Here is a 13,836-nt window from a genome sequence, read left to right as displayed (position 1 = left end):
TTGTCTATTTTTAAGGAGATGGAATTTTGTCATCTGTTCTTTGTGGGTTGTTCTCTGATGTTCTATCTTTCATGGACAGAAAAAAAAGGTTATTAAAAAACTTAAAAGTTAACTTGAGTGATGCCGTTTTATTGTCTCTGTCAAAAGGTGCATGTAAAGGGACAGTTTCAACACTTACATCTTCCTCGTACACGCCACCTCAGATGTGATCTCACCGAAGGGTTAAACGACTATCAAGAACGAGATTTAAAAAAAAAAAAAAAAATACTCATGTTAAACTTAATATAAAACTTACAAAAAAATGTTCTTATGAAGCCACAAATGCAATAAATCCATAAAATCCAGGTTAATTAAATGTAAAGAAAAAGAACCAAAAAAAAAAAAAAAAAAAAAAAACTCAAAACACTTATGAACCCTCTGTCAGGCAAAGGATCTCCAAGCTTTTGAACATAAAAAGAAAAGAGAGACGGCTGAAGTACTATTCATCTAACAAATCACAATACATGTCAACATAATCATATATACAAAATCAAGAACATCAAATAATTACACTTGGTCACTGTGGTGAACTGCAATTTGGTGTCTTAAACGCAACTACAACAAGACAGAGTTAGGAGCACCTCAGGAACAGAAAGAGTCTTAAAGTTCAATATTCCAATAAGATTGTAACTCAATACATAACCATATTAACTGCATTATATTCCACTTCATGTTGGAAAACTATCCTCTGAATCATAATACGTCGTATTTTGTTGAGGCAGGCAGTCAATTCATCTTCCTGACCAGTTTTTGGCTTTGCTGGTGTACTTCCCCACAGCCACACTACAGTCAAATCCCTACTAGAGTCATCTGTCTTGTTAACCTATAAATCAGCGGTGTGCTGTACCAAAACTGAGCAGGCTGTATGTCTTGAGAGGAGCACATGTGGACTCAGAACAAGGCGATGCTGTTATGGCACTGACTTCGGTCTTCACGTCATGGGAAGAAGGAAAAAAATACATATATATACCGCAGGAATAAATATATCAAACATGAATGTAGCAAGAATACTCCTTGCAGCTTTTACCTATTCAATTTGATACTGTACTCCTTCTCCCTTAAAGTAATTTGGAGAATACTACATATAGGCTACATACTGCACTGATACATTAACAAAGGGAAATAAAAAAGTGAAAACTGTACAAAGGCCAAACACCCATAACAAATAACACAGGACCACAAGAAAGGGAGGTGCTGCTTTTTAACAACGAGATCAGAAATAATGATGTGCCACAAAAAAAAAAAAAAAAAAAAAAAAAAAGCACCAAGACAATGGGATTGAGCGTCAGCCCTGCTGAAAAATGTGACAAAAAGGTGATCATTTGAATAAAGGAAATGTAAATGAGATTAATTGCCCATTTGCTTGATGAAACAAAACATCCAATACATATTTAGAAGGTTAAGTTGATGCTAAATCACAAATGCTGGAAAACTGCTGCCGCATCGCCCTCTAGGGGTTGAACAGATCAGGTACGTTGCACTTCTGGCCACAGCCAATCAGTGATGTGGCAGCAGGGATTTTCAGTGGCTGTCAATAGCAGAGAGTACCTGCAGCCACATCACTGATTGGCTGTGGCCAGATGTGCAACATGCCTGTAAGTTTCAACCACTAGAGGGCAGTGCAGCGGCAGTTTTCTTGTGATTTCTTTTTTTTTTTTCTTGCTGGTGTTGAGTCACTTGTTAAAGAAAGGTACAGATTAAGTACACATGTCATGAGGGGCAACAGGTCCGGTGCAGAACTGACTCCGTTTGTGGGCTGCTATGCGGCTGATGGCGAAAGGTCTTGACTCATTTGGTTCAATTTGCTGAGGATCATCACCTGAACGCACTCTGCGTCCAGCAGGAGCTCTCTGTTACAAAAAAAGTCCTCTTTCCTTACAGCGACACGTATAAAAATGAATACAAAATAAGAATGGACCGAAAGATCAGAAGAAGGGCTTAGCAATCGCTTTTCCACAGTTTGATGGTTTTGTCGTTTTCCAATGCCGCAGAAGCGATGATGTTCTCTGTAGGGTGGCAGGCGGTAGAAATAACTACGTCTGGAGAGAATGGAAGAGAGGAACAATGAAACGGCACTGAAGCACTGCAGATGACAATTTCTGCAAAGTGGAATGATATTACTATGAATAATAACGTGAATGAGAACAGAATAATGATTTGTGTCCATTTCAATTTCAAATATGTTCATTGTGTTGTTCATACAGCACAATGAAGCATATTAAACACATTGTAATCATCATATTTACATCAAACAACAAGTATGCCTTTACAAGCATTGAAGTATTAACTTTTGTTCCGTCTTAAAACCATTTTTTCCCAGTAGGGTTAGTTTTTTTGATTACAATGCCAATCAAATTTGTGTCAAGAAATTACAGCACTGACTTGAAATAAGTGGTGCAATCATACCTCTAATATTTTTAAATGAGTAATCAAACCTCAAAATATTACCACTATAGCTTAAAGAGTTTCTTAAAATTTCCTAATATAAGAGTTTAATAAGATTTGACTTGATGCAAGATGAAACATGTTGACGGGTGGTGATGTTGTCAAGTGTGAGTAAAAACACAAGAGGATGTGAGTTAGTGTTGCATATGATGTCTGGCAATCCATCCCATGTACAGTTTGAATAATGCATCTCTCCTGTACCTGTATGGCCCTGGAGTTTCTGCACAATCTCTTTGGTCTGCAGGTTCCAGATGTAAACCATGTTGTCCTCCGAACCAGACACAATCCACTGCAAGAGAACAGGATGTTATTATCCTCAGGTTTGGATTACATGCAGTAGCACTTACAAATGATAAAAAAAAAAAAAAAACAGTTCAACAATACAACACAATATGACACGTCCCTGCAGAAATAAGAAAAAGATAGTTAACCTGCACATCAAAGCCTAACTGTTAACACTGAGCTGCAACGTGACCGTCCTTACCTTTCCACCTGTGACCGAGAAATTTGCAAAAATGCAGTACTTCTCATTTTTATGGCCAGTGTACGTTTTCAAGCACTGAAAAGAGACATGGACAACAAAAGGTTACGAGGATTATATTATAGCAAGTGTGGAGAAATATCAGCCATACCAAATGATTTATTATTACATCCAGGATTTTTCTTCTTCAGAATATATAACTCAAACCTGTATTCAAAAATACAGTTACACATTAACCATTGTGAAGCATGCTTACTTTTCCTTTGCTGTAGTCCCACAGCTTCAAAGTGCTGAAAAATAAAAGGAGAACACAATTAAGGAGATGAAACTAAACCGAAACCAAAATCAAAGCAACAACAAAACAAACTTCCCTGTATATGCGTTTCCATTTAGTAATACAGGAAAAAAATACAGATGAAGCAAAGTTATCAAAGAGTGTTATGCTGCCCCCTGCTGGTGAAGCTATCAATAACAACAAGGAGATGAGGTATACTTTGGGGGGAGGGGGGGGGGGAAACAACAACAACAACAACAAAAAACACACACACAGGTTGGAGTAATGAATTCTTACTGCTGCAGGCAATACTCACTTATCCAGTGTAGCAGCAAGGATATATTTGCCGTTTGGTGAAAACTTCACAAATGACACAGGTGGATTATCATCATCTAACAAACACAAAAAGGGAAGAAATAAGCACATGGCCACAGGTGATTATTGTAGTAACTAAAGGTGCAGTGGTTGCACACACAGTGCCTTCAGAAACGATTCAAACCTCCTTGACTTTCTGTAGTGTTAATGCCTGAATTCAAAATTAATTCAATTACCCTTTTCCCTTGCAGATTTACACAGATTTACAAAAGCACTAATAACAGTTATTTTATTCATGAACTTTTTAAATTAAAGCTAAAACTTTCAACTGTATTGAACCTCTTTGCAACAGCACTCCCTTTTGAGTAAATGTGCTTTGAAATTGTCCTTGAGATGACTCCACATCACGACTACAGTCAACCTGTGGCAAATTCAATTGAGCAGACATGATTTATAGTGGAACGTACAGTAAGTCTATGTAGAGATATCACGGATGACAGTGCATCTATCAAACTATCAGGAATTCCAAGGATCTGTCTGTATAACTAAGACAGACAGCTCTCAGGAAAGGAATAAAACACAGCAACACAGCAGGATCCATCATTAGGACATGGAAAAGACTTCTTGGAGCGAAATGTGCAACTGGGAGATCTTCCCTGCAGGACGACAGTCAGTGCACCTCTCAAATCAAAAATATACAGACAACTTCCAAAGTCAGACAAAGAGCAAAAAAATAAGGCACAGGATTCTGATGATTGATGAGACATAAATGGAGCATTTAAGCTGTAATGTAAAGAAATATAACGAGCAGAAACCGGTGCAGTCCATCATTGATGTAACACCATCCTTCAAGTAAAGCACCATGGTGCTAGCATCATGCTGACTTTTTCAGAGGCAGGGAAGGAGAGACTTAAGGATAGAGGGCAAAGAATCAAACACTCAGTGAAGACAGAGGCTGGGTATTTCTCGAGAATCTGCGTCAAAGTGGCAAAGACCTCAGACTGAAGTGAGAATTTATGTTCCAACGGGATGATGCCCTCAAGGCGTACAACTGCATCAGCACCAGAAATGTTACATAACAAGACTGCTGAAGTGAGTCAGTGATTCAAGTTAAAGCCCAGACATATCCAATTGGAAATCTGTGAAATGACTTGAAGATAGCTGTTAAGATGCTCACCATCCAATCAGACCACGATTGATCAAGACAGTAACGAGGAATTCAGGGGAAAATCCTGAAATCCAGACACGTCAAACCGAAGCAGATATATTCGAGAAGACCGAACAAAGTTTTTGCTCCAAAAGTGCATCAAAGGACTGACTCAGGGGGTTAACGGCTTATTTGAGTGGAAATAGAGCCATTTTCACTTTGATGTTGTAAGCCATTTGTTTTGGATTGTTGAATAAAAAAAGAGACAGAAAAAAAAGGGTTTGAATATTTTCTGAAGGCAATGCACATGTATAAACAGGTAGCTGGACCAGCTTACCTATGAGTGTTTTTAAACACTGTCCTGATGCTGTGTCCCAGATTCGGCTGTGAATATGAAGACAAAACAAAGCAAAACGGTTTCATTAATATTTTCCAAAATGGTGTTAAGTGCTTTACAGAACATTAAAACAATACACAAGAGGCACAAAGATAAAAATAATAATAATAATAATAATAATAATAATGATAATAATAATAATTTCAAAATGGTAATTGAAAACAGGATTACATAAGCAGAGATGCCAACCTCGAGCAATGAGAAAGTCTAGTTGCTGCTTTACAAAAAAAAAAAAAAAAAAAAAAAAGTGCGCCATGTCATGCGGCCTACATACTATTAAAAACCAGGTGGCTAGTTTTTTCCTGTTTTGGTGAGTTTTATTACAAAACAGGAGTTTGCAAGAGGAAATGTTTTATAATACAAGTGGCAGGCTACCTTCTTTACTTCAACTCATCCATATTGTTGAAGAAACTTTCAGAAATCAGTGATTCATGAACCAAAAGTTTAATATATGCAGAGAAGAGAAGAGCATGACTGTGGAAAATGCAAGTTCTCTAAGATGTGAAACTCTACAGTTTCTTTGTAGTGAAGACGGGGAAAGGGTAACTTCAGATGATGCTCCTAGGGAACAGGACAGTATCTTGGCTGAAGGTCAGGAGAAGCTTTCCTTTGATAAGGAGGATAAGAATCAGGTTCTCCCAGATTAATCTATTTCTTCCACTTCCATACAAAATCTTTGAGTGTGACTTGCACAACAAAAAACGTCGTCTTTCCCTCTGTTTAGCTGTCATACCATCCTTTTATCAGTCAATTAACACTCATTTTGGGGACATACTAATTTTAGAATTTAATTTCAGACCAGTAAAATGAATGTAAACACACCAAGTGGTGGAAGTGACCGTGAATTTAATGAGCATATTCAGTTTTTCCAAACTTTGTAGTTCTTAACCACTCAGAGGAGTTCCCTTTATTCATCTGCATTTGTGCCTTTCAAAGAATTGACAGCACAGCTTTTCACTGCTGAGGAAGCCTGCTGCACCTTGACATCACACACACACTTTTTCATGACAAGAGAGACTCAAGTTGGCCCGGAGACATTTGCCCTGATGTCAGTATGATTCCTTCTCACAAAAGAAAAGATCCTTTCTGCTTTGGCATGACTCTGCAGAATGATAAGAGGTGAAATCATGACTTCTGACAGCAGCCTGTGTTTGCAGACCTCAGCTCCTGTTCCGCTGTGACATCGACTGCCAGCGTGTGTCAGCTCTTTCTTGTGCCTGTAAAACCTCAGGTGAAGTCTCAGCCAAGTACCTGTTGAACTCCATCTTGAGCTGAGCATGTGGCTGCATCATGAACAATTTTTACAGGACACAAATGGCTCCAAAATCCATCTCTCATTTGGGTATTTGCAACAGGGTCACACCTTCTTATTTAATCAGAGATGGGAAAACTTCAGAGATGTAGAAAAACAGCAGCTCACCACCGATTTGAGTTTATCCATGAGCATTCTGGTTAGCTGATGAATGGATGTTCAATCTCTCTGATCACTCCTAGTTATGCAGTGAACAGGGAAAAAAAAGATCTCTCTCTCTCAGTAGCTGATTTCTAGTTTTCCAAATTTGTCTTGGAGGATTAAGAGACACTGATTCATGTTTGGTGCATCTTGTTGAAGAAATGATACAAGCTTTGCTTTGTTTTCTAGCAGTCTCCTCTATACGCTTTTGGTCTGGGACTCTTAACTCTGGCGTTATATCCATCTTGCAGGCTTGTGACTTGTGCTTCCCTCTTTGCTATGGATCTTGAGGTGGTTTGAGCTGTACTATATGGTGATATTTTTTTTTCCTAGGATGGCAAATCCATGACCAAACTGACTTACATTCACGCTACAGACTTTCCCTAATCTTGACCATGACCAATGTGTGCTTAACTCTAATCTTAACCAATAAGCCAAAATGACCACTCAAAATGTAAAAAAAAAAAAAAGACTTCACTGTCCTTCGAAAAATAATGTGAAGTATATGTGCATCTTATAGAAATCAAAGTCTTTAAACACACACACAGAGGCTCCCAGGCTCCCAGGCTGGCCATTCCCTGGAGCAGACGGGACGGTAACTCCAGAGCTGCCACTCACTTAGCTTGACTCTTTGACGCAAGAGGCATCACTTGGGTTTATTTTCATTGGCCAACTGTTGTATTAAGGTTCAAATACAGTATTTTTGTTTGCTTCCTGGGACCCCAGAGGTTAACTGTGCAATACACTGTAGTGGACTTCAAATGCTTTTGTGTTTTGCGTTTCTTGTTGTCTGCTGGTACCTTCTGAAATTCCTGGTTATTAGTGATTGTTAAGGGGTCATGTTTTTGAAGATGTAGGTCCTTTGTAGTGTTGACTGGTACATAACTAAAAATATTATCTTTGTCAGTCCTGCACTCTGACTGGCATCCCTGCTGCTAGTCAAACCACTCAAATCTTCACTATAGTCTGGTTAGAAGAGATAATCGTCCTCCCTGCTGAGGCGCTTGAGGTCTCTTTTAAGGCTAGAACAAATCATCATCATTTTTTATATCTTCTAGAAGAGGTGGGCAATATATTGACATATTAATTATATGAGACTGGATATCATATTATTGTGATTTGGCATGTGTTTCCTGGTTTTAAATACTGCATAACAGTGAAGGGATACAATTTTCTGTTTCTAGCTGTTGTATTAATTGCCAATTAATTTTGAAAATATCTTGTGTGTAAACATCTACTGAAAGCAACATTCATCCCCTACACTTCAAATTGTAACAATATGGTTATTGAGGTATTTGGTCAAAGATATTGTAATATTTGACTTTGTCCATGTTGCCCAGCCCCATCTTAGACTGACATGCTGACTTAGGTGCATCTGCTGCAGTGTTTACTGTCGTGTGAAGCCAGGTGGAAGAAATCAGTCCCAAAAACAAAACAAAAAGAAGATATGACTAGAACAGTTCTTCCTAGTTGCCATCTTATATTTCCATCTGTTTTTTTAAGGGAGCTGCATCGAGTCTCACTGCTCTTCCAGGCATCTCTGCACTTTTCCTTTTTCATGTAATAACAGTCACACAAGAATGCATGTTTGACTGAAAAATACACTCAATATGTAGTAAGGAATTCATGCATTTCTGATGCTTCTGAGCCAGTTTTGGCCATAGTCAATAGATATCACAGATTCCCCATCAAACAGAGGATGCAATCTGCGATTTCACTTTGAGGAAAAAAAAAATCTGAACCCCAAAAATCACAGAGCTGTTAAAGACCATCACTGAAAGAACTCAGAAGCATTGTGGTTGGCATCTCTGCATAAAAACATAAGAATAATATGTAAACTCAGACAAAATTACACAAAATCCTGCACAATGTTTTGAAGAGTGAAAAGAGATTTACAAGTTTCACTGATTTGAAGATTGGCTGAAGTTGGCTGTTTCACATTGTGTTTGAAAAAACTGCACGGCCATTGCTGAAGGCTCAAATTCAAAACCTAGTGATGCATATAGTTTCAATTTTTGATATAAAAATTAATCAAATATATTACATTGAATTGTTTTGTATAAAAAGGGTGAAAAATGTTCTCACCAGAGGCCATCATAGCTACTGGACACGATCAGGGAGCCATCTCTGTTGAAGTGAACCTGCAAACCAAAAATCATCACCATACTGGTATCACATCCTAGCAATACTTCACTGGTTTGATGTTATTTCTAGCCTTGATAATTCATTTAAATTTTAAATCTTGAAACGAGAAAATACGTACAGCTGAGACAGGATCGGAGTGGGCTGGCAACGTTTTCAAACATTTCCCAGTCTTGACATCCCATATTCTTACGCTCTCATCAAACTAGAAGCACAAAAAAAAAAAAAAAAAAAAAAAAAAAATCAACTTTTTACCGAGCACCAAACTCTTTTTCATGTATAACAAAGTTTTACATGTATGGTATGGCTCAACATTTTTATTGTTTTACTCACCGATCCTGACACGATAAGGTTGGACTGGGGGTTGAAGTTGCAGCAGAAGACATAGTTGCTGTGACCTTTCAGGGTTTTTAAGCATTTTCCCTAGATTCAAGAAAAGTAAATATGAATCACTATGTTAACTATGTACTGAATACATTATTATCAGATATTCCATGTTGGGTATGTAACCCTCCAGTTTCCATGGTGATAAAAATTTCATATCAATAGAAACCACAGATATGAATCCTACAGAGTATATGCATTTCATTTTTCATACTCCATAAATATATAATACCACAAGGTCTTTTTTTAAAGTGGCAACACTGCTAAAAATAACATTCTTGGTGATGTGATTTTTAAGTTGGCTGGGCAATGTTAGGACGCCCCTCGGTGAGTGCATGAGCTCACGAAGCAGAATAAAAATGTGTCAACACCCTGAAAAAGAACTCACTCACAAACAGACTGTGATTTTGATGCCTCCAGAAATGAACTTCCGAAATGCTTTAAATATGAGTGACACAGGCCTGGAGACCTTTGTTGCCAAAACTCAGACTACCGATATTTTAGCTCGTCTCTAGCAGGTGAGCCCTGTCTTCCTACCGAGCTGACATCCCAGATCTTTAGGGTTTTGTCATCCGACGCAGACACGAGGAGGTTGGAGTCAGAGGACCAGGCCACATCAGATATGCCCTGTAAAGTGATGTTAGATGGTTAGTAAGATAATAATATGAAAAAAAAAAAGTGTTTTAAAATGTACATATTGAAAATAAATCTGTTAAAAATATATATCTGTATCTATATGTGGCACAATTATCCAGTGCCATGCTGACTGCCTGGCAGCTGACACCAACACTTGTTTTCATGGCCCTGAAGAAGACTCAAGTTGAAACACATGGGCACTACGCCCTTTTAATTAAAGGTTTTTTTTTTTTTATTTTTTGCAAAGCAGTGTGCCTTGGTATTTTCTGGTTAAGACGTATTGACCACAGTCATGTATACTGGGAGATTTGCATAGCTTCAGCCAAGAGTAAAAAATCTCTTTCTAGCATTATGAATGGTCACAAAGAAGGTAATTATGAACAACTGGGTCTCTTTACATTCAGCCACTCAGAAAGGATAGATCACTGAAGCTATGGAGATGATTAAATTGGTAAAGGTAGCTTTTAGTTTACAGGATAATAACTTAGCATACGCTGAAACATGGATGTGTGTTTAAACATTTTTAATGTCACTGTGAGGAAGAATATGGATTTTTTTTTTCTTTTTGGACTAGTGTTGTTTATGGGAAACTCTTCAACAGAGTCTGATTAGATTTGTAATTTGGTTTAGGAGGGGGTTAGGAATATACAACTCAGTCCTTTTTTCCCCCTTCTCTCTCTTGTTCTTTTTGTTTGTTTGTTTGCTTGTATGTGAATTTCTGAATTGTATTATTGCATCTTTGTTTGTATTCTGTAGAATAAAATTCAATAACAATAAAAAAAAAAAAAAAAAAAACTTTCTGAAATAATGGGTGTGGGGAAAGAAATACAGAATGAATGAATGAATTAATACATACACACTGATTGTTATTTATTATTAATTTGATTAACTGTTTAAGGTCAGCTGCCAAAAACCAGTCACTACAAGATTTTTTTTTGCATGTACTGCTAAAACTTTAAATAAATAAATAAATAAAAAAATAAGACTGCAATTAAGATGGAAATCAATCGACTTAAACTCACAAGTTTGTGTCCAGATATGGTTTTCTCAAACTTTCCATCGTACGCTCCCCAGATTTTGATCAGTTTATCAGCAGCTGTAATGACACAATGTTAATACTGTGTTACGAACAAATACAAAAGCAGTGGTCAAGGTGTCCATACCAAGATAAATATACCTTAATTGTTATGTAGGAACTATGTTAGTTCTTACTACTGATGTGTAAAGCCTTACGTGAGCAGCACACACATTCACCGTCACCTCATTCAACACAAGTGGACAGTTTTGCTGATAAATACAGTTTACTGTAATTCACAGATATTTCCTAGTTGTGGTTATATTTCAGTTTTGATGTAATCCTTTACTGGTTAGTGTAGTGAGAGGTGAACTCACATGAGCTGGCAAGCCATTCTCCATTCGGGCTGAATTTCACTGACGAGACAGCTTTTGTGTGGCCTGCTAATGTAAATTTCAGGCTGTAGTTCGGCTTGGCTGGTGCAGACTGCAAATAAAAAAAGAAAGAAAGGGGGGAAAAAATACAGCATTTATAAACTGTCAATCTATATGGCAAAAGATTTTTTTTTTTTGACAATTTAATGTGTTTCCAAAGGGGAGTTTGCTGAAACAGTGCCACGTCAGGTGCCCTTACATAATTCCTGTAGAAACCTGTCCTGTTAGAAACCTGTCCCAGCTGGCAGCTATCACAAAGAAAATATTATGTTGCTGCACAGCTCAATGACTGGAGCGCAACACTGACAAAAGAGAGCTACACGAGGAAATCAGGGATTTGATTCCTACAGAGGTTCACACATGCTTACACAACGGTATGCAAAACTTTTGGCACCGCTGGCCAACATTTCTGTTACTGTGATTAGCTAAGCGAGTACAAGATGACCTGATTCCCAAAAGGCATAAAGTTAAAGATGACACATTTCTTTAATATTTGAGGCACGATTATTTTTTTATGTCCTTCTTTTAGTCTTAAAATAACCGAAATGGAAAAGGGCCCGAAGCAAAAGTTACACTGCTCTTTTGAGGTCTGTCCACAGGTTTTCGATGATGTTTAGGTCGGGGGACAATGAGGGCCAAAATGTGTCAGCCTTGTTTAGATGGTGATTTTTTATGGTGAGGACGCAGGAAAGTTTTTCTCCTGCTGTCTCTTCCATGAAGGTCATATTGAAATCAAATCTTTTGGGGTGCCAAAATGTTTTCATGATGCCCCTTCTCTTTTTTCCACTCTAAAATTAAATAAATAAATAAATAAATAACACACTAATGTCGCTTAAAAAGCTGAAGAGAATGTTTTGTCTTTGACAGAAACTTTGGCATGCCACTGTGTTTGTACACTTGTTACAGTGCAGATTTGTTATCTAACTGTGCTCATACAATGGCAGCATGTCATTAAACTCGTGCCAAACACAATTCATTCTCTATCACAGGAGGAATTTCACCTGTCAGCCATATCCACACCTCCCTCTCTGTGCACACAAGTTGGCAACTGAACATTTACCACCCAAACTGGCAGCGCTTTAATGCACCACAGTTCTCCAGCAGCCAATCGCATTTTTACTTTGATACGCAATCTACATGTTGCTGCAACGCTACCGGCACCATGTCGGCTACTTCACTGAGGGAGCTGCCTGCAGTCACAGCTGGAGAGAGGAAAATGTGGCGCACACAACAACAGGAGGTTACAAGAAAAAAATAAATAAATAAAATAAAAAATAACTCCATACCTTGCTTTGACTGGCAGATGCAGATGATACAATGGGAGGTTTTGTATCAGTCTCTGGTTTCTTATCTTCTGTTGCCATGGTTAGGAAGGTGTCTACTGTGCACCGGAATGAAACTGTGTGAATAAAAAAAAAATGAATTCAATTCTTTATAAGTCACAATACATATATTTAGACACTTTGCTGAATGGCTGCCTCAGAGACTTGATGAATCACATGTCATTATGTTAACACAATTAGGCTATGTCTTTCCAAAAATATATGACACCGTAATTTAAGTGCATTTATATTTACACTTGGCTGTGGTAAATTCTGTAGAAATACTGAGGTAATAGCTGTTTCAAACTCACACAAAAAAAAAAAAAATCACTTAACTGCTGTTTTTGCCATGATTAAAGCCATTTTTGCATGTCATGTCTCAAGGGTCAGGTCGGGTATAGAAAGGAGTCAATTAGTAGTTTGCAAGTGTTTTTTTTTTTTGTTTGTTTGTTTTGTTTATTCCGAATATGCAAATAGTACAAATAATACAAGGCTTCCTGATTGCTACTAAACAAATTCTTTGTACACCATAATATAGAAATGAAAATTGAGGAAGCAAAATACTAACAAAAGAAAATACAGAAAACAAATGACATATTCGAAAAGGAGTGAGAAGAAGCATGTAAATATATGTACTTTTTATCGTACTATTTATTCATGCTTTTTGATTTGATTTGTATAAGCTTGAACTTTATACTGAGACGGCTGCATTCAATTTCGTTGTACATGTACAATGACAATAAATACATTCTCTTCTATTTTCTCAAATAGTGGCGAACTAATTTAGATGCCCTATGTGTACTAGCAACCACACATGCAAGTAAATATCTGGTTTATCAAGTTTAAGAGCCCTTTTTTGTCAGAGAAACTGATAAGAGTAATATTAAGCTGAAATATGACGTTACAGTAAATCCTTAAAGGACTGTTCCACACAAAAACGTGAGGGGAAAAAAAAAAAGGAAACAAAAGCCACACTGACTCTTTTCATAAACCCATTGACGTTTTGCCCCACGTATTTGAATTTACTGGTTTATACTGGGATAACAACGAAAGGTTAGCTGGTTTGCTGGTTTCACAGGGTCAAGTCAGGACCCACTACCCTGCTGCTGCCAAACGGAGGGGGCCTCCATTCAAACAACAAAAGAGCAGATATAAGCTCGCGGGCCGACGACACGTTTTACTCACACGACTTTAGTGCAGCTTCTCGGTCAACTCTCGTGGCTCTTCGTCGGGGCTAGCGAAAAACGCATGTAGCTTTTCTCCACAATCCTATAAAAGAAGGTAAATCCACTGACGCTTTTATGTTTCCATCCGAGGAGAGCTTAGGCGGGGAATGTCTGTGGTGGTGCTGC

At 37.8% G+C, this 13,836-nt stretch overlaps 1 protein-coding gene across 1 annotated transcript; it reads right to left on the bottom strand.

The window, feature by feature from the left end:
* Positions 1–113: 113 nt before the first annotated feature.
* Positions 114–13,811, bottom strand: wdr5 (WD repeat domain 5). Its single transcript, XM_030064980.1, has 14 exons — positions 13,670–13,811; positions 12,449–12,561; positions 11,106–11,214; positions 10,736–10,809; positions 9,615–9,704; positions 9,027–9,116; positions 8,815–8,898; positions 8,637–8,692; positions 5,039–5,085; positions 3,556–3,631; positions 3,222–3,255; positions 2,969–3,043; positions 2,686–2,773; positions 114–2,078 (listed from the first exon to the last, which is right to left on the bottom strand). The coding sequence occupies exons 2-14, from the start codon at positions 12,524–12,526 to the stop codon at positions 1,978–1,980; spliced, it is 1,002 nt and encodes a 333-aa protein (XP_029920840.1). The 5' UTR covers positions 12,527–12,561; positions 13,670–13,811; the 3' UTR covers positions 114–1,977.
* Between the last annotated feature and the right edge of the window lie 25 nt (positions 13,812–13,836).

The sequence above is a fragment of the Myripristis murdjan genome, chromosome 12 (genome assembly GCF_902150065.1).
Source record: "Myripristis murdjan chromosome 12, fMyrMur1.1, whole genome shotgun sequence".
Classification (NCBI taxonomy): Eukaryota; Metazoa; Chordata; class Actinopteri; order Holocentriformes; family Holocentridae; genus Myripristis; species Myripristis murdjan.
The sequence above is the reverse complement of the archived record's forward strand: the minus strand, read 5'-3'. Positions and strand labels throughout refer to the sequence as shown.